At 46.0% G+C, this 24,273-nt stretch overlaps 2 protein-coding genes across 3 annotated transcripts; one reads left to right on the forward strand and one right to left on the reverse strand.

Moving 5' to 3' along the window:
- Positions 1–439: 439 nt before the first annotated feature.
- On the reverse strand, positions 440–3,185 carry LOC309398280 (uncharacterized protein). Of its 2 annotated transcripts, none has more exons than XR_014176378.1 (2): positions 1,841–3,185; positions 440–1,486 (listed from the first exon to the last, which is right to left on the reverse strand). XR_014176378.1 is itself a non-coding variant. In XM_081965031.1 (2 exons), exons 1-2 carry the CDS (start codon positions 3,064–3,066, stop codon positions 1,370–1,372), a joined length of 900 nt encoding a protein of 299 aa, XP_081821157.1. In that variant the 5' UTR covers positions 3,067–3,185; the 3' UTR covers positions 440–1,369. The 2 variants fall into 2 exon arrangements, 1 of the variants encoding a protein (XP_081821157.1); XM_081965031.1 differs by having other exon boundaries at positions 2,284–3,185.
- A 36-nt stretch (positions 3,186–3,221) lies between these two features.
- ANP32A (acidic nuclear phosphoprotein 32 family member A) lies at positions 3,222–23,451 on the forward strand. The gene is made up of 7 exons (XM_081965032.1): positions 3,222–3,428; positions 15,592–15,741; positions 17,117–17,239; positions 19,101–19,299; positions 20,703–20,800; positions 21,014–21,092; positions 21,924–23,451. Exons 1-7 carry the CDS (start codon positions 3,375–3,377, stop codon positions 21,983–21,985), a joined length of 765 nt encoding a protein of 254 aa, XP_081821158.1. The 5' UTR covers positions 3,222–3,374; the 3' UTR covers positions 21,986–23,451.
- The last annotated feature ends 822 nt before the right edge of the window (positions 23,452–24,273 follow it).

Genomic DNA, 24,273 nt, shown 5'->3' on the forward strand with positions numbered 1-24,273 from the left:
CTTTTGTGTCCCTTAGTTTGTCAGAGAACTCTTTTGCAATCATGCTGATCGCGTTTGGTGTTTTTTGTTTTGGTCATGTGCTGAGTCACCATTGGACAGACAAGAAGTCACAGGCTCATACAGTGGTTAAGGGGGAGAGGCTTCATTCAGTGACAGGCTAAGCAAAAAAGGCCTTAGAAAGCCATGTAAGGTGCACATGCAGAAGAGGTGTGTTGAAACAGTAGAAGAAACTGGGGACCCCCACAAAGATGGAGCCTGAGATTTATACTGGAGACTTCCCTACTCCCAAATAGAATATAGAACAGAATATTCTATGTTCCGTCATCCCAAGTGAATTTCCATAAAAAAATAAAAACTTGGTTCTGAGAGAAAGCACTTAGGATATATTAAGATTGATGTCTCCATCCCTATCAATCAATGTCACAGTTTTTTTTGTCAACATTTTTATTGAATTATAAAGTATTATCAGTACCATAGTTCTTTTTAATGCTCTGGTTTTCTGTGTACATGACTCTGAGCCATTGGGAGTAAAGCAGCACAAAATCTTAGCAATACATAAATAACTTAGTCGATGGAAAACAGGCCCCCTACTCAGATTCTGTTAGGTGCATTCCAGTAAGAAATGAGAAATACTATGTTCCAAGAAATACTTCTGCAGTCTTACAATATTCTGCTGAAAAGCTTCAAATCAAAATATTATTGAGATCTAAAGTTCTCCTCTGAAAGCAGAAAAATAGAGACAAAGTTTATAATATTAAAAAAAAAAGCACAAACATGGATATTTGTGTGTGCGGGTATATATATATTTCAGCCTAATTTTGGGGGTTGCTATCAATTGTATCACATACCGTATGTAAATAACATATACATAAAGGTAGTCCTCAACTTACGGGTTCATTTAATGACCATTCAAATTTACAACAGCACTTTTCACACCTACTAATGTTGCAATGACCCCATGGCCACAAGTTCAGACACTTAGCAACTGGGTCATATTTATGATGGTTGCAGTGTCCTGGGGTCACAGGATCACCTTTTGTGATCTCCTGACAAGCAAAATCAATAGAGAAGTCAGATTCAGTTACAACCATGTTACCAATTTAACAAGTACAGTGATTCACTCAACAAGAAACATAAAATGGGACAAAATTCACTTAACGGTCTTATTTAGCAACAGAAATGGGCTCAATTATGGTTGTGAATTGAGGACTGCCTATAAAGACTTCCCCCTTTTCTTAAACTGACTAGCTTTTCCTTAAGTTCAAATACAATAGATGGTTAGCAAACAACAGAAATTCCTATCAGATTTCTTCAGCTGTTTCCTTTAGAAAGAAAGTATTCTCCCCCTGTTTATCTTCTTGCATCTGGATTACAAAAAAAACCCACTCTCATTTTCTTTTAAGAGGAAAGCAAGATTCGGAGCCCATCTTTTTCTCTTCAAAACTAATGATGTTCTTGCAATATAGCTTAGAAGGATCCATTTGCACTGTAGAGAAAGAATGTAGACTTTTTGTCACTTTCTTATGGTTAGCAATTCTTACAGTAGCAATAAAGACAGGCAATTTTTCATGTAGCATGTGGAAGCAACTCTATTAGCACCAGAAGAACAGTTTTTGAGTTTGCCTTTGATAGCCTTAGGAGCTCATTCAGTCTTTGAAAGATGCAAAACAATCCTAAGGATTCTCAAATGGTTCATATTCTCTACCCCTTATCTGCTTACATACAAACATCCAGGTGACTGACTGCAAAATACTCCATAAGGTCAGATCTAATTAACATTTGGACACACCACAAAAAAAGGTCTTCTAGTCCAACCCCCTCTCAAGCACAGACCCCATACCTTTTCAAACAATGGCTGTCCAGTCTCTTCTTAAAAACCTGTGAAGACACTGGGAATTGACTATGGTTTAAAGGAGTGTTTGCCTTTGTATCTGTAGTTATTGGAAGTACTTTGTGGACTTATTATTACACTGTTAATTCTTGTGAAAAGAATCCAGCAGTCCCAACTGTTGCCAGATCCGCCCCACGGTCCTGTTGGAGAAGAGGAAAGCTGGGAGACCAAAATCATTGGAAATCACACTAAAAATCTATTCCTGCTTAAGAGGTGTGCCTATTGCAGAATCAAAGTCAATGCTCTTAAACTACTATGTAACAGTAGCAAGCCTTATTAGCAAACGTTAATAGCAATTTGCCACCTCATTTTCTACCCACTGTCCAAAAACGTTAATAAATAAAAACCCCAGCGGGCTGCCCGTGTCAAGCAGGGGAAAGAGAGCAGAATACCTGCGACGCCACCAACGATGGAGCAGGAAAAGCAGCTCGGTTTTCTCCCTCTCCCCCTGGCAAAAAGGGGGCTTTTAAGAGCGGATCCCTCAGCCCAGCTGAGCAGCAGGAGGGAAGTCCAGGCCGGTGCAGCTGCTGCCGCTTTTCAAGGCCCTTCGGGAGTTCTCGGTCGCGTCCGACGCCGGAGGAAAGGCGACAACCCCCCCCCCCCCGGACTCTCCCGTAGTGCCCGGAAGTCCTCAGCCCTCCAGCCTCCCCTTGATAAGCGGCCCCCGAAACCGGCCCTTCCGGCCACCGCGGTAGAAATGCTGCAAGTGCTAGAAGTGCCCGATGGCCGTTTCCCTCCTCCCCGAGGGGAGGTCCGTCCCTTCGCCGGAAAATGCGGCAGGGAGATCCGTCCCTCGAAGCGAGGCCCCGGAGAGCAGCTCCGTCTTCCGCGGGCGAGAAAGCGCCGCGAGCTCCGAGCGCCCGCGCATCATCTCGGAAGCCGCCGTTCCGCCGCCGCCGCCGCCGCCTCCTGGCCAGCAGCTGCTCCGTCGGCCGCCCCGAAGTGCCGCCTCGGCCGCTCCGGCGCTCGCCCACCAGGCGGAAGGAGGGCCCCGTTCCTCGGCAGGCGGCGCCGGGCCCGCCCACGGAGACTCCCGCCCGCTGCGGCTCGAGCGCGGCCGTCCGCCCCGCCGCCAACCACCCGGCGGCCCCTTCCGCAGCTCGCGCCGACTGCTCCGCAGCTCCCTCGTCAGGGACCGGCCCGTCTCCCCCCGCCGGCCCGTCGCGCGCTCCCATTGGTACGGCGGCCGCCGGCCCGGCCTCCCCCGCCCTCCGGTTGGCCCGGCCGCCCGCCCGTCAGGCGGGAGCCTTTTCTCGCGGAGCGCCCGCCCCCGCGGCAATCACGCTAGTGTGCGCGCTGGTCGGCCGCGTTGGGGGATTCCGAGCGGAGCTGGTTGAGCGCCCAAAGTCCCTCTTCGCTCGCGCGCTGGCTCTGGTGGGGGGGCGGGAGGGGGGGCCGCTGCTGCTGCTGGAGCCGCCGGCGTCAACACAAAAGAGGGAGCGGAGCGCCGCGCAGCCAGGCAGCCTCCCGCGCAATCGGGGACATGGACATGAAGAAGAGGATCCACTTAGAGCTGCGGAACAGGACGCCCTCCGACGTAAGCCAGGGCGGCGGGGGGCTTCGCGGCGGCGGGAGGAACCGGGGCGGCCGGGCGGGGCGCGCGGGGAGCCGCTGCGGAGCGCTGGGCGGGCGGGGGGCGCCGTCCTGCCGGCTGCCGTCGCGGGGGCTGCGCCGCTGCCCTTGAGGCGCCCACGGGGAGAGCGCGCGCGGCGGTCCGTGCCCGAGGGGGCCGCGGGGCCGAGATGGCGGGAGGGAAGAAGCTGCTCCCTCCTCCGTCCGTCCGTCGGGTCTCCGGAGGCGGCGGCTGGCGAGGGCTCGCTCGCCCGGGCGGAAGGAGAGCGGATCGAGCCGGGCAGGCGGCCGAGTTGGTCCTGCGCTCGGGCGGAGTTTGGCCGGAGCGCCCCGGGGGCTGTGGGGTCGCGGCGAGGGGCCGGGCTCGCCCGCAAGTTGAGGGCGCCCGCCGGATGGGTCTCTCCCGCGGCGCGGATCAGGCGCGGTTGGCCGGGGAGCCATATTTGCAACTTTGTAGTCCTCATGAACGCGCCCTTTCTCTGCCCCCCCCCGCCGCCGCCCCAGATGTGCGGGGTTGGGGGGGCCGAGGGGAGGACCGATCTCCCCCCCCGCCCTCCTGCTCTGCTCTGCCAGGGAGGGAGGGGGCGGCGGCGGCTGCCTCGGCCCGAACTTGGGATGCTTCTGGCGGAGGCTGCCTGGCAGGCGAAACTTTGTCCGCGGACTCGCCCGGCCCGCCTGCCCCATGGAGTGGCGGGGGGGTGGGCGGGGGGGGCGGTGCTGCATTTTCCTCCCAAGGAGAAATTAAGGTTGCGGGGGGGAGGGGCGCAGCGCGGCCGTTTCGGGGGAACTTGGGGGGCTTCGCCGTTCCGAGAGACGCTCCGCGCGCAGCCCCACCCAGGTGGGAGATGTTTTCCTCCGCCGAGGCGGGGAGGGGGGGGCTTTACGTAAGACTCGCGGCGCTGCTCTGCCCCCCCCCCCCGCCTGGAGTGTCACCTGCCCCCCGCCCCTCCCCCCGCCGAGGCGCCGTTTGCGTCAGGCCGGCGGGGGGGAGGGGGCCCTTCGGTCGCAGCCCGCCTCCCCCTCCTCCCCCTCCTCCCTTCACGGAGCGCGGCGGCCCGTCGGGGCGCTCAGGCCCTCCCCCTCGGAAGCAGCCGGCCTCCGCCGCGCCAGCCGCCCGCTCGCCCGAAGTAGGACACGGCGCCATCTTTTTCCCCCGCCGAACTGCAGCGAGGAAAAAGGGCTGCCTGAGCGAGCGGATCGCGGGGTCGGTTCCCCCCCCCTCCCTCCCTCCCTTCCCCCGGCGGAGGAGGAGGCGGGGCGGCTCGCGGGCTTTCGGCCTTGGCGCGGGGCGGCGGAGGAAGCACCCCGCCCTCCCGCCCGCCCGCCCTGCGGAACGCGCACCCAGGATGGCCGCCTTCCCACCCGCCGGTCCGGAAGGCTGAGGGAGGCTCCGCTGCGGGAGGGAGGGAGGGAGGGAGGGAGGGGAGGGCGCCCTCCCGCCGCCGCCTGCCTTCGCCCAGCCTGGCACCACGGTCGCTCTCCAGGGCTGCCATTTTGTCGCCGAAGCGAAGGCGCGCGCTTGGCCTGGCGGGCGCGGGGGCTCCTCGGGGCGGCCGCTCGGGCTGAAGGGACGCGGAGCCTCGTGCCGGTGACTTCCCATGGAGGGGAGCGGGGAGGCGGCCGACCTCCCGTGTCGCCAGGCGGTTCGCTGCCCTTCCTTCCGAGAGGCGAAGGCATCGCCCCCCGCCCAGCCCCGAACGCCCAGCCAGCTCCGGCTCCTTCGACCTGCCTGGTGAAGCGTCCGTTGCCGCCCCCCGAGCGAGTCCGCTTCTTCCCGCAAAAGACCCTTTGCAAGACCCTCCGGAGCTGTTAGCTGCCCAGGCTGGGTCGCCACGGGCTTTTCCTTGCTGGGCAGGGAGGCTTAGCAAAGGGACTGTCCCCCCCCCCGGGCCCCCCTCCTGACTCTTGAAGGCTCCCAAAATAACTTCTTGCTCTCCTCCTGCTTTTGCTCAGCCGTTTTATAGCTGTGTATTCTGCTCCCCGTGAAGAGTCAAATATGGTGTCAAGATGGCTTCGCCTATTCTGTAAACTCTGGGAATGCTCCGTACTTCACGGAGGGATGGAGTTCCCTGAATGTGTTGGTAGAAAGCATGGGGGCCTTGCGGATCCTGGCTCAAAAGGAAATAGAGAAATTCGGCTATTTAGAACTTAACTTAGAATGTTCACCTAAGAATAATGCAGGTTTATGTCCAAATTTTCATGTACTACTCTTGAGAATTTTGCCAAATCACATTTTACTTTTTAAAACATTAAAATAGCTTTAAAGTGTTAAGCAACCTAGTTAATATTCAATAAAATTTTACATCGACATTTTTCCTGGTATTCTTTGTATTGATTATAAGGTTGGAAATTGTAGGAATATTTTTGCAATAATAGGAAAAAAATGCATGCAAATGATTTAAAAGAAATCTGGTGAAATCAGTAGGAAATTGAAATTAGGAACACAGTTCTAATGTAAATTTTGCTGAAAACATTAAGAGGATTGCTCTCAGAACTAAAGGTGTAAGTTACAATACTTAGTCTAGGGCATGATACCTTCTGTGTTAATTCATGGCTTTGTGGTAAATTGGTGCAATTTGCTAGGTTTTTTAAAAAAAACACTAATGTTTTATTCATAATTCCGTTTGTCATTCTCATGAGCTTTTCTGAGCTCTTGAGGGTGAAATTTGTCTCTAATTTCCTGGCAATAAATCTTGATTTCAGTGAGACTTGCTTCCAAATAGCTGTGTACAGGATTATCCCACCACTCTTTTAATCCTGCTGATTTACAAAAGAGATTGGTTAATTATATCATGAAAAAACAATTGAGAATTCAGGCTTCTGTGAATGCAAGTAAGGTACAAACTTCAGGATCACCAAAGCCAGGGACTTTTGTTTTTAAACATGTAATTTCAGAAGCTTAAATTCTTTTTCTTTCCACCAGGTGGATTCAGAACAGTTCACTAAATAAACAACTTGAAAACAAAGCTGTAACCTACCAAAAATTAGTCTCGAAATCACATAGCAAACAGCCAGCAGAAAAGCCATTAACTATAGATCAAACTAAAAATATTCAGCAAGTGGCCTTCAACAGCTTGATTTCCCCCCCAAATATCTAAAAAGGCCTTCTCCAATAGAGGCTACTTCTATTGAGCGCCTGCCTTTCTCTGATGGGCAGGGAATCTGGAAGGTTGTGGAGGGAGGTGGCCCTTAAGGCACCAAAGTCCCAAGCCATTCAAGCTGATTTGATCTGGTGAGAATGTGATTTCATTCAGAGCATGACAGGGTATTATGCTTAAATGCTTTTGAAATGCAATGGGATCAGGAGGCCCGGCATTCATCCAGGGGTGAGGGATACAGCGAATATTTTCTAGAGTTCCATTGGCCCTTCCATTGTGTTTCTGTAGCAACACATCTGAAGCTCCCCTCTCATTTCCCACCTTAGGGACGGCTGTGTAACAATTACAAACAATGTAGTTCTCGACTACTATGTAGTTCTGTCCATGAACTTTATTTTACTAGATTTATTTTAACCATGAATTTAGAGAAGTTAGTAGAAGAGGAGTCACTGGTCCAAAGTGACCACTGAACTTTCATGGGCTGAAGAAGGACTTGAACCTGGAACCCCCTAATCTCAGCCCATAATTTTAGTCATTTAATCATACTTTACAGTTTTAATGCAAGAAGAGAAAAACCCTTTTGGATCTACTTCTAGTAATACAGAAGTAGCTAGTTGGTATGGTACTGCTGTTTGCAGTGTGTTCCAGATTCTAGTGCAACACGATATTTTTCTTTTCCCTCTATGTTGGGAAGTAGCCTTCTAAACTTACTCAAGGAGGTTTTTGTTTTGGTCACTCCATCCTGACTGCACATAGGCTTTTTAACACAGTTCTGGTGAGTTTAGAGTATAAGAAAAAGTTACTTTGTTTCTGAAAGCACGTCCAGGTGACATGGATTTAAATCCAGATCCTAGCATAAGTGAAATGAAAGTGAACTCATATCTTGAGGATATATACTTCAATCCACTTGATTGCAGAAGCCCTCTGAATAGTTCACAAGTACAGAAGAAGTGAGTAGGTGTTTCTGCTACATTGGAATTCCTATAAAAAGAGCAATATAACTCTGCATAGAAACTGACAGAACCAATAAACCTGCCTACAAAGTTTTCAGAAATCAACTCATATTTCATTAATTAGTCTCTCTTAATTTTATTTTAATAAAAATGACCTCCGACTCCCTTATATTAAGGGAGTTGGAAGTCAACACCTTTTTCTTTTTTCCCTTCCCTTTTTCCTCCCTTATTTTTCTCCTATTTTCTTTTGTATTTTTGTATTTCATATTATAAACAAATAAGATTATTTAGTTTTCTGTTGTTGAATACTTACAGGTGTTGGTACCCATAAACAGCTACATAACCTATGATAAAGACGCAAGCAATAGAAATGAGAGGATGCAGTAGACACAACCATAATCAAAATCCCCAGAATAAAAATACAATTTTTGTTCTTAGAATAAAGTATCGTACAATAAGATTTTAAGATATCTGATCTTGTTGCAAATATGCAATGTCTCCTGCAAACCACAAATATTTTAAAATAGTAAAAACTAGAAGCTAGCCTGAACTCATTTCTGTAGCAGCCTTTGGACCCTCAATGAAAGCCATCTAAAGTGGTCCATTTGAGCCAGTGCTTTGGGATTCAAAATGAAAGTTGTGTTTTCTTCTGGGTTTATATATCTTCTTCAAGAAACAATCAGTGTTTGTCTCATTATGGTTTAACACTTTTTACAAATATTTCTAATCCATGCGTTGGGGCCACAAAATTGCACACACATTCTATTGGTTGATGTGTATGTAAACAATATCTAATACTGCTTTACATACTCAGAACAAATGGAACAAATAACTATTCCCACCTCAGCTCCCATAGCACTTCTGGACTGTGAGGTCTCTTCAGCAGTGGAGCAGACGGCTTCTTGGAGTCCCGGGGACTCCATCTCTGGAACTTTTTAAGCCAAGGTTGGATACAATTTATTGAGGACAGTCTGAGCGTTCCTGTCTCTGATGGAAGTCCCTTCCAACCCCTAGGATTCAGTGAGACCCCTCAGAGGCTTAAAACCACGCACAGGAATCCTAGAAAAGGTGTTTCTGTGGTCAGCCATAGAATCCTCAGCCTCGCCAGTCCTTGTGAGCCAGAGTGGACTTGTTTCAAGAGTGTTTCAGCTACCATAGAATCCCCACCCAGGTGGCCAGAGTGGCAATTCCGGCCGCCCAGATGGGAACCTATAGCGATGGCATTGCAATAACAGCAAAAGCAGAAAAGGGAGGGAGGGAGGAAGGAAGAACCACAAACCCTACAAGTGTTGCAGAACAGGCTTTCGTAAGCAGAGGCAAGCCATGGATTGCCCTCCTCCCCGCATCTTGATTTTGGTCAACAGTTCTATGGGCTATGCAATACTGAAGAAACAAGAAGTGGGATCTAGCCCAGAGAAGACCACATGTGCAGCCCCTTACTTATAATGCACTAGTGGTGTTTAAATGCAAATGGTGCTTTATACGCTGCTTTGGTGCTCTTAAAAAGGCTGGTAGAATTAGAGTGTTATTACTAATAGCTTGATTTGCATTCTTCCGTATAACATCTACCCTTGCAGGCTGACAGATACTGGATTGATTGCATTGAACCCTCAAGTCCAACCCACGGCTTGATTGTACAAATCCAGATTAAAATGCCCCAGACATCTGGTGTCTAGTATCTGCATGGTATGGCTCTTGTCAAGCAACTCTTACTATTAGCAGTTTTCTTTCCCAATAGTCAGTTGGAATTACAGTATTGTAACTTTCATCCATTCCTTGCTCTTTTCTCCAGAATTTAGAGAAATCATATTTTTCTGTGACAGCCATTGAATTATTTAAAGAATTATTTGATGAGTACTATTAGATTTTCCCTTGTCTTCTCTTTTTAAAGCTTGTTACTAACAGTTGCATTAATTTCTCCTTGTGAGATTAGATTCTTATCTCTCCATTCTCAGAATCTCCCTTTGATTCTGATAGTTTCCATGTACCTTTCTTTAAGTGAGGTGCCCAAAACGGGATTATTCAGGTGCTTTTATTAACATAAATTAAAATTACACGTGACTTTTTTTACAACCATGTCATACTGCAGACTGGAAGTCAGTTTCCAAGCAACTACTATTCCAAAGTCTTTTTTCTGGATTTTTTTTCTGTCTTCCCACTGATTCTGTTGCATTTGGCAAACACAGGTAGTCCTCGAGTTAAGACCACAATTGAGCCCAACATTTCTGTTGTTAAGTGAGACATTTGTTACATGGGTTTTGCCACATTTTGCAACTTTTCTTGCCACAGTTATTAAGTGAATCCATGCAGTCCATAAGGTGAGTAACCTGGTGGTTAAGGGAATCTGGCTTCACCATTGACCTTGCTTGTCAGAAAGTTGCAATCATGTGATCTTGGGACACACAACAGTCATAAGTATGAATCAGTTGCCAAGCATCTGAATTTTGAACACGTGAACATGGGGACAATGGAATGGTCGTAAGCATGAAAAACAGCCATAAGTCACTTTTTCCAGTGCTGTTGTAACTGTGAATGTTGACTAAAGAAGGTCTACCTGTGTAAGACTCCCTCCCCTTTTTCATCTCACTCTCGAATAGGAAGGTTACAGAGGGTGGGATCCAATGCAGAGTCCTGGGCTGGGCTTTGGCACTTCGCTTTCATTGATTGAGGGAGAATTCATGACTGCTTATTAAATAAGATTTCAAGCTAGATGAGCATCTGCTAAATGCTAGTTTATCCAGAGAAGATTTAACTAGCTCATAAGCATACTCCATGTATGGCAATCACAATGTCATGGAGTGTTTGTCAAATACTTCACTGAAACCAAGATATATTATTTCTACATTTCCACGCACTATTAAGGGAGCTATGTAATTTAAAAAGGAGAGAAGATTAACTTTTTTGTTGTACACTTTGAGGAAAATATGTAAATGTACAAAAGAGAATGTGACATAAATTTAAAAAAATACAATAGGGATAAATAAACCAGGGATTTTAAAAAGTTGTGGAGGTTATTGCCATCATGGAAGTTACACCTTTCCGATATATAATCAATGGTATCAGTTTAAAATCACACCACATTAAAGGACAAAAATCACTATCGAACTAAAATGAATACGAAGAACCACGATGAACAATTCATTGGAACGATAAATGAGTTTGGTCTATATTGCTAAAATGAATTTAGATTCTACAGTATGCAGAAAACTCAATTTTGTGTATGATAACTATCCATGTATTAGATTATAGTCTGTGAATGATTTCAAGATGAAGCATGCGGAATTTGCTTTTAAGGTACAAAGTTACTTCAGACTTCAAAGTATTTTCCCACAACTTGATTAGCCAGTGCTTCCACTGAAGGCATCTGACAATTTTCCAGTAAGAAGCATATAGTATAATTGTAGCAATTATTATATATGGAAGCAATTCAGTATATTTTGAACAGGAATATTTTATGTTAAAATGGGAATTCAGCTTTTAAGATTTGTTCCATACTGGTATAAATCATTTCTGAGAATAACAGAATTATAAGGAACGTTGGAGGTTTGCTAGTCCAACCTCCTGTTCAAACCTTTCCAGACAAATGGTGTCTAATATCTTCTTAAAAACCTCCAACAGATGGGAGCGTTCACAACTTCTGGAGGCAAGTGGTTCCACTGATTAAATGTTCTCACTGTCAGTAAATTTCTCCTCAGTTCTAGGTTGCTTCTCTCCATGATTTATTTGAAAGGATTTTATCTTTGTCTTATTAATACATGAATATTGCAATCTAAACAAATTGTCAACTATAACTGGAATGGCATTTGTTTATTTATTTCATTGTATGTATATCTTGCCTTTATCATTTTTTACAAATAACTCAAGGTGGTGAACACATATGATACTCCTCCCTCCTCCTGTTTTTCCCACAGAACAAACCTGTGTGGCCTGAGAGAGGTGGACTGGCCCAAGTCACCTTAGTTGGTGTCATGGCTAAGGCAGGACTAGAACTCACGGTCTCCTTCTTCCTAGCTTGGTGCCTTAGTCACTAGACCAAACTGGCTACCTCTAATACCATTGAGCAATTACCATATTGTTTTCATGGTTTTTAAAATTTAGTAACAGAATGAACAATTCAAGAAAGCAAAATTTCAAAGCAACATGAAAACTGCATGCTCTGGAAACAGAATGCGAACCTCTCTCAGTTCATGTTAATTCAATTAGTTCAAATAAACAGTTCAGTTTAATTAATAGAAAGGAGGGACCATTAAGTTGAAATAGATGAGCAAGTCAACTGTAGACGGAAGGGCAGAATAAAGACAATCTTAATATCCTAGTCAAAGAGTTGGTGGCCTCCCAGCTGTTCTCTGCTCCTCTGGATGGGCAAAATAAAAAAAGGGCCATATTGTGACTTCATACCTTTTCAAGTGTCTTCCGTCCCAGAAGTGAAATTGAGTCACTCACAAGACCAATCCACTTTACATCTGTTACGACTTATGACCATAATAGGCAGACGCCATCATGGTTGTAATTTGAGGACCACCAATATATTAATAATTTAGAGGTGGACAGCTTCTCCACATACGTTTATGCCCACCCTGTGCACTTTGGTGCCTTAATGGGAGTTTGGTTCCCCTCTCCCATTACTGTTTATCTAAATGAGTCTTGTAGTGGCCTGAAGGCAGCGTTCTCGCCTCACAATCAGGAGGCTGTGAGTTCAATCCTGGGGAGAGGCAGATATTTCTCTCTCTGGTCACAATGAGATTATATCTGCTGGGGGGTGGGGGGAAACCCTCCACATTGGCAACAGAAGGGCATCCGGCCAGTAAACACTTGGCTCCATTCAGTTGCCCAAACTCCACCCCACAAAGGATTATGGGATCATTAGAAAAAATGATGATGATTACTATTTATCTAAATTTCTTATGCTGAGACCCTCCCTTAGCTAAGCCATCAGATTTTCACGAGAACAGAAGGAGGGAGAATCATAGTCCTGCAAACATAGTGTTAATTGCTGCTATTTATTTGTTTGTTTTTCCATTTTTAATATCACCTATTTATGTGCTAATTCAATTGCACCTTTACATAGGGAGTTACATAGAGAGATGCATGCAAGAAGAATAAAGCCCAAGCATTTCAAATACCTGAAAACATTCTGAGTATTCTGTTTGTTAGTGTTAGTATCTTGAGAACGCCAAAATGCAGAAAATGAAAGGTGAGGAGTGACCTGACTCATGGGATGGCAAATTTCAGTGAGAAAACGGCCCAAAAGCCAAAGCAATCCTAGCTTCCACTAACGGATAGTATCAATATCATGTGAAGTATTTGTTCCGCTCCATAAGGCCTTAGTAAGGCCACACTTGGAATACTGTACTCAGTTTTGCTCACCACGATAGAAAAAAGATGTTGAGACTCTGGAAAGAGTGCAGAGAAAAGCAAGAAAGAGGATTAGGGGGACGGAGGCCAAAACTTGCGATGAACAGTTGCAGGAATTGGGTTTGCCTAGTGCAGGGGTGTCCAAACTTGGGAACTTTAAGACTTGTGGACTTCAACTCCCAGAGTTCCCCAGCCAGCTCTGCTGGCTGGGGAATTCTGGGAGTTGAAGTCCACAAGTCTTAAAGTTCCCAAGTTTGGACACCCCTGCACTAGTGAAAAGGAGGACTAGGGGTGACAGGATAGCAGCGTTCCAATATTTGAGGGGCTGCCACAAAGAAGAGGGGTGGGGGTCAACCTATTCTCCAAAGCATTTGAAGACAGGACAAGAAACAGTGGATGGAAACTAATCAAAGAGAGAAGCAACCTGGAACTAAGGAGAAATTTCCTGATAAAACAATTATGCAGTGGAAAAAATTGCCTTCAAAAATTGGGGGTGCACCATCACTGGAGGCTTTTAAGAAGAGGCTGGACAGCCATTTGTCTGAAATGGTATAGAGTCTCCTGCTTTGACAGGGGGTTGGACTAGAAGACCTCCCAGGTCCCTTCCAACTCTATTATTCCGTTAAAACGGAAGTTCCAGAGAATCCAATTTGTGAAATTAGTTTTGAGTTCAACAAAGGAACACAATTCCGGGATTTAGCATTATGGCAAGTTGGGAAGGTCTGTATTTTGAAAGAAAAAAAAAACTAAAAAAGAACAGCTGTCAGCCAACCCAGAGACTGAGAAATAGTCCAGCTAGCTAATGATTTTGTTCAGCTTCCCTCTGAACCTGGATTAGTTGAAACTGCAGCAAAGTTTTCTTTCCAAGTGATTGGACAGCTCTCCCTTTCAAATTCATGTGGAATTCCTTTCCATTCATCGGATTGTGTTTATTTGGAGTTCCAGCAGTGGCAGGATCAGCAGTTCAGCCGTGGGAGGAAGGGAGCTTATCGTATATGCGTTATCTGCCTTTCTTCCAGGAGCACAAGAGGTGGCAGCCATGGGAGAATGAATGACTTGGTTTTATGGCCATAAGAATTGGCTTTGGAAACTCTCACTGAGATGGCCTAAAAACATGTTTTAATCCAGCAAAGGTAGCCCAGGTCAATACAGGTGGTCCTTGACTTACAACTACAGTTGAGCCCAAAACTTCTGTTGCTAAGCACGGCAGTTGTTAAGTGAGTTTTGCCCCATTGATAACCTCTTTTGCTACGGATGTTAAGCAAATCATTGTAGCCATTAAGTAAATTATGCGGTCATTAAACTGGCTTCTCCCATTGACGCTGCTTGTTGGAAGTGTTGGGAAGGTTACAGCTGGTGATCACGGGAGCCTGGGATGGGGCAAACGTCATAAAGGCATGCCAGTTGCCAAGCACGGAAATTTTGGTCACTGACCACAGGGATGCTACAAATGGACATAAGTGAAAAATAGCAATAGCACGTAGACTTATATACCGCTTTGCAGTGCTTTTACAGCCCTCTCTAAGCGGTTTACAGAGCCAGCCTCTTGCCCCCAACAATCCGGCTCCTCATTTTATCCACCTTGGAAGGATGGGAGGCTGAGTCAACCTGGAGCTAGTCAGGATCAAACTGCTGGCAGTTGGCAGAGTTAGCTTGCAATGCTGCATTCTAATCCCTGCGCCACCAGGGCTCTTGATTGGATGGATGGGTGGGTGGGTGGGTGGGTAGGTAGGTAGGTAGGTAGGTAGATAGATAGATAGACAGAGAGAGAGAGATAAAGATATATATATATATAGAGATAGACGATAGATAGAGGGGGAGAGAGAGAGAGAGAAAGAAAGAGAGATGATAGATAGAGAGATAGATAGATATAGATAGAAATAGAGAGATAAAGATATGATAGGTAGGTAGGTAGGTAGGTAGGTAGGTAGGTAGATAGATAGATAGATAGATAGATAGATAGATAGATAGATAGATAGATAGATAGATAGATAGGTGGATGGATGGATGGATGATAGATAGATAAATAACGGTAGATAGACAGACAGACAGGAATAGCACTTAGACTTACCACTTCACAGTGCTTTACAGCCCTCTCTAAGCGGTTTACAGAACCATCCTCTTGCCCCCAACAATCTGGGTCCTCATTTACCAACCTTGGAAGGACAGAAGGCTGAGTCAACCTTGAGCCTGGTGAGATTCGAACTGCCAAATTGCAGGCAGCGAGCAAAAGTAGCCTGCAGTACTGCATTCTAACCACTGCCCCACCAGGGCTCAAAACTGATCATAAATCCCCTTTTTCAGTGCTGTTGTAACACTCGTTGGTATTTCAGTTGAGGTCCATCCATTGTTTTCATGCCGTAAATGGAGTGGAGCATTGGTCATACAGGTCAATGGCCAGAATTGTGTGAAATAACTGAATGTTCCCACCTTCCACATAGGGACTTTGCTCTAGCCTGAAATGTTCGTGCAATTCTTCGGTCATTTTGAAATTTAGTCCTTTTAAATTTAATGGGATGTACCCCGAAATACTGTAGGTGGGTTTGGCTTGAAGCAAATCTTATGAAGGCCGTATCAATGACGCTGATATGTTAAATGCCTCTTTATTTCTCCATTTAGAAACCTCCCATCTCCCTTACAGAGGAACTCTAGGCGGTGTGCAGATAAAAGTGACTGAACCTGAAAATGACATCACTAAGCCTTATTTACTTTTTGTATTCAGGTAAAAGAACTTGTTCTTGACAACTGCAGGTCAAATGAAGGAAAAATTGAAGGCCTCACAGATGAATTTGAAGAGCTGGAACTATTAAGTACAATCAATGTAGGCCTCACCTCAGTTGTAAACTTACCAAAGTTAAACAAACTTAAGAAGGTAGGTGGTCGTCCTATTTTATGAAGAAAAATATGACTGGTCTAATAATTACTTATATAAAAAACCCTTGAACCCAGTGTTAAATGGAGGGTTCTATGTGACTACACAGTAAAGCAGAACTTTGGATCTTTTTAATAAACATGGTACATCTAATTGTAAAGTGTAAAGTGCAGGAATTTCCTAATATTTCTCGCTTTTGTTTATAACTCTGCCGCCAAGACACTCATTTTATACATGCCCGTCGGCCCATCTGACTGCCAATTTGGTCTCATTTGATCTGCTCAGGTCATGCAGGCTCCTATTTTTACAGGGTGGCAGAAGCACTGTCGGCCTCTGCCCCCCCACCCCACCCCCCGCCAGCTCCCCATCTTTTCTCCCTTGGTAACTCCAGTTTCTTGGCCAGGTCAAAACTGTTTTGCTTTGGAATCATCTGGCTCTTCTCTGCTGCTGCTGATGCCCAGCTAAGACCTCCCCTTTGGCTTCCCTTTTCTCCCTCTGTTTAAAATTTGTTTCCTCTTCATTGTCGAAACTATTGGCTCCACTAGCCTTTACTTTTGGCTTCATTGCCCTTCCGCTAGCAGCCTTTTGTTTGTCTCGCTGGAGGTGTTAATTCAGCTGTTCTCTTGGTTAGCGTCTCTCTGCTCTGCATTTGGGCCTCCATGCTTCTTTAGGACATACTATCCCGTTTCCTGCATAGTCTCTTTCCCCATTCTGCCTTCTTTCCGCTCCATCATTATTTTTATGACTTTCCTTGTTCTCCTATTATGAATGAATGAATGAATGAATGAATGAATCAATGAATGAATGAATGAATGATCAATCATCTCACAGCCCGCCTTCCCTATGCAGATGTTGCCTGCTTAGCTTTATCTTGACTTCCAGGTGTGCTATATTTGCCCCGTGTCTTGGTTTTCCTTTGTACAACTGTTTTGATGGCCGCCAGGGCCAGTAACCTCCAGCCCTACTGTTGGCTCCCAATCTATTTTGGGATTCAGACAAGCTCTATGTCTTCCACCCCCAAAACTTTTCACCAGCTCTCCTCTCCAAGCTCCCTCTCCTCTTTCGTTCTCTTTCACTTTCCCAGTTCCTCACTTTCTCCAAGCATCTTTGTGATGCTGCCGCTTTCATTTCCTTCCAAATCCCTCTGGGCCTGGAACAATGCCACATACCTTTACTCATTCTTTTGGGGAGTTATCAGGGTGGGATTTCAGATTGTTGGGGCCTCAGGAAAGGGATGTGTCCTCTGCGAGGTGACATATGTGCACAGATAAGACTTTATTTACTACAGATATTGGAGAACAAATGTTATATTATCCTAAGAAATGAATAACATAGTTGTGTTTATTTTTTATTGTCTCAATATTTATCCCCTCAGCTCGAGTTAAGTGACAACAGAATCTCAGGGGGACTGGAAGTATTGGCAGAAAAATGTCCGAACCTCACACATCTAAACCTAAGTGGCAACAAAATAAAGGATCTTAGTACAATAGAACCTCTGGTGAGTCCACATAGCCCTCTTAGGGAGGTCTTTGCTGATCAGTTCCCAATATTCCTGGGATTGTCCCTCTAGTTCAGGGGTGTCAAACTCAAGGCCTGGGGAGGGATCCAGCCTGTGGGATGCTTAGATCTGGCCCATGGGGCCACCCTGCAAACAGCAATGGAGTGGGCCACAGTGCTTCTGCCAGTGGGAACGGAGGGCAGGAGGGCCGCTCCTCCCGCGCTCTGTTTTCGTTGGCAGAGTGCTCTGGCCACTACAGGTGCCCCCGACATGAGTGATGTCGAGCTGGCCACGCCCCCTGCACATGCCCCCCCTCCCCCCGGCCTCCCCAAGGTCATACACAATCCTCAGTGAAATTGAGTTTGACATCCCAGGCATATTTGCCCTGCAGCCTCTCTGGCCACCCTCTTCCTTTTCTGCGTCTCCCTAAGCGCCTGGTCCGTCAGAGGCCCAAGGGAACAAGGGCTTGAGTTCTCTTACCCGCGTTGTGCACTGTGACCCCCTCTTGACTGCCTTTCATTATGACTCCTGGGCTCGTCCTTATTCCTGAGCAGTCAAAAAGAAAAAAAAAAACCCTGTAAGCCAGATAAGGAAAAGGACAAATTTCTGTAGCTTTCAGTGGAGTAGGAGACATTTCCAAATGGACTCAGGATATGGTTCCCTGCTTCCTTTGGTCCGCCTTGACTGACTAAGCTTCATACTGGTAGTGTGGCATTTTAAAACTTTTATGCTTTTCCGTACACCCTTCAGTTTGCCAGGCAATAATTTCCCCCTTTCCTGCCTTTTTCTAAACTTAAAACAAACTCAGTTTCCTCCACTCTTTACTTTTCTGGACAGATCCATAGAAACAGTATTTGTGGACAAGTCAGAAGATAAAGGAGGGCCATAGAACCCCCGGGTGGGGAGCTCAGGGGAGGTAGCGGCTCAGAATAGGCGGACGTAGAACAGCTGTCCTCTGCTGCCTGTTTTCAGTCGCTGGGAATGGCTGCCCTGAACCTTGACTGAGTAACTTTGCAACTGGCAACATTTCTGCATCTGCTTCTGGACTCCAGATTGCAGCTTCTGTCGCACTTTCTCTGCGGAGAAAGTCAACACACTTTAAAATGGAAGGTACAGAAGAAAAGAGGGTCCCTAAGGATGAAACGGGGAAAGTAGGGGGCTATTTGGCAGCCCCTCCCCCATCAAACGGGACTAAACATCTTCCTTTTTAGAAAAAGTCTAATAGACACCTTTCCAGTGCTGACAGGAACAGATAAGAAGAGTCTTAGGTATTTGATCTTTTTAGTTAATATACACTGATATTTAACCACCTGAAGCCTCTTCTTCCACATGGTGTGGGTAGGTTGGGATGACAGCGTGAAACTTGCCCAGTCGTCCTGGGAGCTTCTGTGGCTGAAGGTAGCCTTGAGTCTCGTCTCCTGTTCCATGTAATGTGGCTTGATTTGTGGCTTGGGGAAGGAGCGCCTGCAGAATTGGTTGCCGGCTTCTGCATCTCCTTCTGATGGTCACCGGGAGGGACGTTGCCTGTAGGCTGGAAACAGACAGGAGGCGGCTTCCTTCATGGGATTTAAAATTCCTGGCCCACCGTGAGAATCTGCAGCCAGAGGGTTTGTTCCCTTTGGGGCTTTGGGCAGGTGTCTTGCAGACTCCCGGGGATCTGTGGCTCCAGGTGGAGCTTAAATCCAACCCACCTGAATGTGGCCACTTCCAGACCTCTTGTAGGCCAGATCTGATCCTGGCCAGATTGAGAGGATAGAATGGTTTCTAGTTAAGAAGCCTTTGGAGCCTTTGTTTTGTTATAATTCTGACCCAGCGGTGTTGGGCCGAGGGTTGGCAATGAACCCCTTCCTTTTTCTTTCAGGAGAAGTTAGAAAACCTGAAGAGTTTAGATCTTTTCAATTGTGAGGTCACTAACCTGAATGACTACAGAGACCATGTCTTCAAGCTACTCCCTCAACTCACATACCTGGATGGCTACGATCGGAATGACAAAGAGGCCCCTGATTCGGATGCAGAAGGCTACGTGGAAGGCCTGGATGATGAAGAGGAGGAGGAGGATGGTGTGTGAGCTTGAACCCTTGCTTGAGGTTGACTCCCAAGAACAAAACTCCATGTCTTTGCCTTATTTGATGCAGTAAAACCATCCGTATCAGTTTGTAGCATTCCAGATTGCCCTGGAAGCAGGAGACGGGGGGAATCCTGAAAAGACCCCAGATTCCAGTGCCCTGTGCTTCTCCTTGGCACCAAATATTGATGAACATTGACATCTTGCACTGGAATGGTGGGTCAAATATATAAGAGGACCATTGAATAGCAGAGGTAGCATCTAAAGGTTGATTTTGCCTCTCTTTAAATTACTGGAAACAGAACTTCTGGATATGATGATAATGGCCACTCCTACAGGTTGCTTTCAAGAGGATTGCAATAAATTGGAGGAAGAGACCGTACTCGGTGGACGATACGTACAATGGCTTAGTGGGACCTTTGTTTAGAAGGGACAGCAGCGGCCAGGAACAACTGCCTACAACCTGCACCCTGATTCTGAGTTTTAGGCATGATTGCTGGCTTGAAAATCGGTGACTCTCAAGTAGATGGATTCCTTTGGATCCAGTCCCAAGGGGGGGCTTCTTCTATCTGTGCTCTTTTTAGTACCACGGTTCCCTTACACGCATGGCTTTCTTGTCATGCACCATCTTCCAGTGCAGAGTGTGCAAGTAAGGAACTGGGGAATCCTGTCCTCGTCCTGCAGTTAAGGTTCCTGGAGAGGCAGATTCCTTGCAAGTCTATTGTCTGAAACACTAGATACTAGAAATAAAATGAAACCTATGCAGATGATAGGTATGAAAGCATTGATTAAGCTTCAGAAATATTTGGAACTGACCTGCACTTCTTTTCTCTTGTTATGTTCCACTTCATAAAAACATCAGGTGTTTTTGCTGTTTTAAATAGGGTTAGCTGGCTTGGAGCATTTCTCCTTCAATTTGCATGAGGTGAGAGAAATGGGAGAACTACGCGATAGGTTGCTTAATGTTCTTGGTCTTCCTTTTGGGTTTCCTGGAAGCAACTTTGCTCATTGCTGAAGACAAAAGCTCTTTCATTTGTTCTTTTGCTTTGTTAAATGCCTCATCTTCTGCCTTCTTTCTGAGCCTAAAATAGCTTGCACATCATTTCTGCCCCTACTAGGCGATCACAATCTCCGAGGTGCAGAATTTAGACAGTTGATACCCCAACTTTCAGATAGCTGAAGGAATCTGATATTTCTGTACATGCTCAGTGGCCCACACTCACACCCACACCGCCCCATTCCTCCTGCAAAAGTTCAGGGCTCCACCGGGTCCTGGCTGCCATGTTGCTCTTGCACTTTGCGGCCTGGGAGGGACAAAGCGAAGGTTTAGGAGGGGAACTAGAAGAAAATGGAATTGACTTCTCTCATTGGCTCGATTCTTCTGTTTTGTTTTTATAGAAGAGGACTACGATGAAGAGGCTCAGTTAGGAGACTACGAATTAGAGGAAGAGGAGGATGTGAGTGGAGAAGAGGAAGATGTGAGTGGAGAAGAGGAGGTAAGACTGTAGTACTTGGGGGAGAGAATCAGACCAGCTGCAGGCATCTTGCTTTGGAATGAGGGGTAGTTCAATCTGTGATCAGCCAGAGCGGACAATGGCCTCATACCGAATAGGGTTACGGCAATCCCTCTTCCAAAGTGAACTACATTTTCCCACTTTAGACAAGTTCCAGTTGCAATAAAACACTTTTGCCTTTTTTTTCTCTGGCAGGAGGATGAAGAGGCTTATAATGATGGTGAAGTAGATGATGAAGAGGAGGAAGAAGAAACAGCAGCAGCAGCAACAACTGGTATGTGCAAAGCAAACCTTGAGAAAACCTCTGCCCTCTTTTAAAGGCTAAACCATTGGGACAGCAGAGCAGATCTGAAAGATTGACTGAGATGCTGTGGTGGGGTCAAGCTCTTCGCCCGGAAGCCACTTCAAGCCCTCCTGTGGCCAGAGAGCTTTCGGGGTGTCCCTGGGCTTGCCTCTCCCCATCAGCCAGCCAGCCACTCCGTCAGAAGGAAGCTCTTTGGGGGAAAGTTAGGAGACGCTTCCAGGGAGCCTGCCTTGAGCTCTTCAGAGGAAAAGGGAGATATGAAGGAGGAAGGCCAGGCCTGGAGCTTCTTTTTGGTGCGATTGGGAATTTCTTTGGGGCAAAGTTAGTTTTTTCTTTGACTGGAGGGCTTATAGAATGGCCTGCAACTCTTCAATATGTAGTTGGAATTAAACAGACACCAACCAGCTAATTTTAAATTAAAAGCATGAAAAATGACTCCCAAGGGCATTAAAGAGTTCTGGGTTAATATTTTTATTTTATTCCTCTTTGCACATATTTTATATGGGAAAATAGTGCAGGGCTTTTAACAGTACTTCGCTAACCAGTTTCAGCAGCTGGGTGCAGCCTGTATCATAAAGGTGCAGAGTAGAACTTTGCTTCCTCTGGAAGTGGGGCTGAATTCAGCTGGTGGGGGGGGAAGCTGCTTTCCCCCATAGCTGCCTTGGCCTTTGCTCAGCTGGAAATTGCGCTTAGGCCTAAGTGGGTTGTTTTGCAGCAATGCTTTGGGGCTGCATGGGGGAGGCAGTTTGTGGGGCAGAGAGACGTCCCTCGTTCTGACGCTGCAACCCTTTGCTTTGACAGAAGAAGCCCGGGGGGAGAAGAGAAAACGAGAGGCTGATGATGAAGGCGAGGAGGAAGATTAAATGCAACGTAATCTGTTCTGGGGAAAAATAAGTTTCCTATTGTGATTTGACTGTTTATTCCCTGTATTTTCACCCCTTCTCACCCCCTCCCTGGAATGTAATGTTGCTGTGAGATCAAGAAGGAAATGCTTAATTTTATGGGCAAGGGAATTAAAATAACGTGTTTTTTTTTTTAAAAAAACTGCCACTCAAGATTGCTACATTTTGTTTCTGAAAAAAATATTTTATCTGTTATTCCTGTTTACACAGGAGCAAACGACGCAAGAGATAAGTTTGTTTTTCTTAGAGTGGCTCATCCTGGACTCTGGATTTTTTATTTTATTTTAAAAGCTTTTTAGAGATAAATGTGAGACGGAGGATTCCCACAGTGATTCAAATGGATGGCGGGAACAGGGAGGGCGGAGGGATCCTTTGGGCCTGAAGACTCGGTGGCTTCTTCCCCCCCTCTCTCCCTCCCTTTTTGCCAGTTTATGAGGACATTGTAAGCCTTTCTTTCTTCTCTCCCGGATGCAGCAAAGTTGGCCGTGGGAGCCTTCCAGCCGCCATCACCGCAGGGGGCACAGCAGCATCTTGATAACCGAGTGTTTTCTTGTTACCTGTTTTGTGAATGGCTGCCGTTCCCAGAAACCCTTTTTCTTCCACTTCCTATCGGTAACATTTACTTGGCTGTTTGTAAATAGTGACCAACTATGTAATTTCTCTCTCTCTCTCTCCTTTTTATTTGGTTTGTGGGGGTAACTTTGCAAATTTTTATTTTAAAAGAATCTTGTAGAGCATGGCTGGGCAAGCTCTCGGGATGGGAACTGCTCAAGAATACGGCAGGATCCTTGCTCATCTCCCGTTGCCGGTTGGTTCGTATTCTGACTCTTGAGGGGGGTCTAGAGCAATTCTCTGTAAACGGCAGTCATGAAAATATCTATAAATATATATAAAAAGTGTTCCTAATTTCCTGAGTTAATTGGTGAATTGCATTTGACAGTTGTAATAAAAAAAGAAAATGTTTGAACCCTTTTAACTAAAGTGTGTACTATTTTGGTCTGTAAAATACTATATATAAAAGTATATTAACAACTCCTTGATATTAGGTGATGAGAATCTGTTTCCGTGTGTGATCTACAGTACTCTGAAGATTTTTGCAAAGCTTTTAATTACCAGAGGAGACAGTACTGGACGCCCAGGCCAGTCGGGTCTCTTTTCATACACGAGCATGGATTGCGGATAGAAAAGTTGTATTTTCTTAAAAAGTCAGTAAATCGGCTGCAAAGTACCTAGTTGAATGTACAGATTTAATTTCATGTCCCTCTTCGGTTAGAGCCTTAGAAGTGGGCTTGTGTTTCCTAGTCGGTCTCTCATCTGTATATAAGCAAGCACAACCATTGCGACCTTCCCTCTTGCTCCCCAAAGAGCCAGACTTTTGAGTTTTATGTCTTTGTTAATTATGAATTTCAATAAATCTTTTTATACAATTTTTTTTCCTGTGGCTTATTGCAGTAAATGGGCCACGTGGGAATTTGCTGCTTGATTTTAAAGTTTTTTTTAAAAAGAACAAACTTGTAATTATTTTAAGAAACTTTAGGAAAAAATGAAAATGAATTCGTCACAATGGCTCAGTCCACCAATGCGAAATACTTCGGTGTAAGAGAAGTTGGGGCCTAGTCGTGTGGCTCTACTGCCAGTGTCTCATTTCCAGGCTTCCCAAAAGAGTCTGCTACACCCCTGGAAGAATGGGAGCAACCATGATGGGTAGAAATTACTTTCCCAGGAACAGAACATTCCAGAACACTCCCCAATATTCTCGCTCTCCTGGGAGCCACAGTGACCTGGCCATCCTAGGGGAGAAATGGGAACAACTCAAGAGTTTTCTGGAAAGAGCAGATGTGCATATCTCTTATGGGGTATCTGGTAGATCTGCTTTTTTTTAATGTCAGGTTAATGAGGAGGGGTTTTCCAACCAAGCCCTGTAGTCTGGTTGGTTTTCCATCTCCATTAGATCCTAAGGGAAGATCCTCTTCTAGCTGGGAACTTGCCTCCGCAGAGACTTCTTTCCCTTAAGGCAGGGGTGTCCATACTTGGCAACTTTAAGACTTGTGGACTTCAACTCTCAGCTGGCTGGGGAATTCTGGGAGTTGAAGTCCACAAGTCTTAAAGTTGCCAAGTTTGGACACCCCTGCCTTAAGGAAACCATCGTGATTTGTCTACTCACAAAGTAGGTGGGAAAAATTCTAGAGGCTAAATGTGCCCAGCTTTTACTATCCTTCAAGTTCTGTTAAGAAGACAGTAGAGCGCCA

The sequence above is a fragment of the Natrix helvetica genome (assembly GCF_964273705.1).
Source record: "Natrix helvetica genome assembly, chromosome: 12".
Lineage (NCBI taxonomy): Eukaryota > Metazoa > Chordata > Lepidosauria > Squamata > Natricidae > Natrix > Natrix helvetica.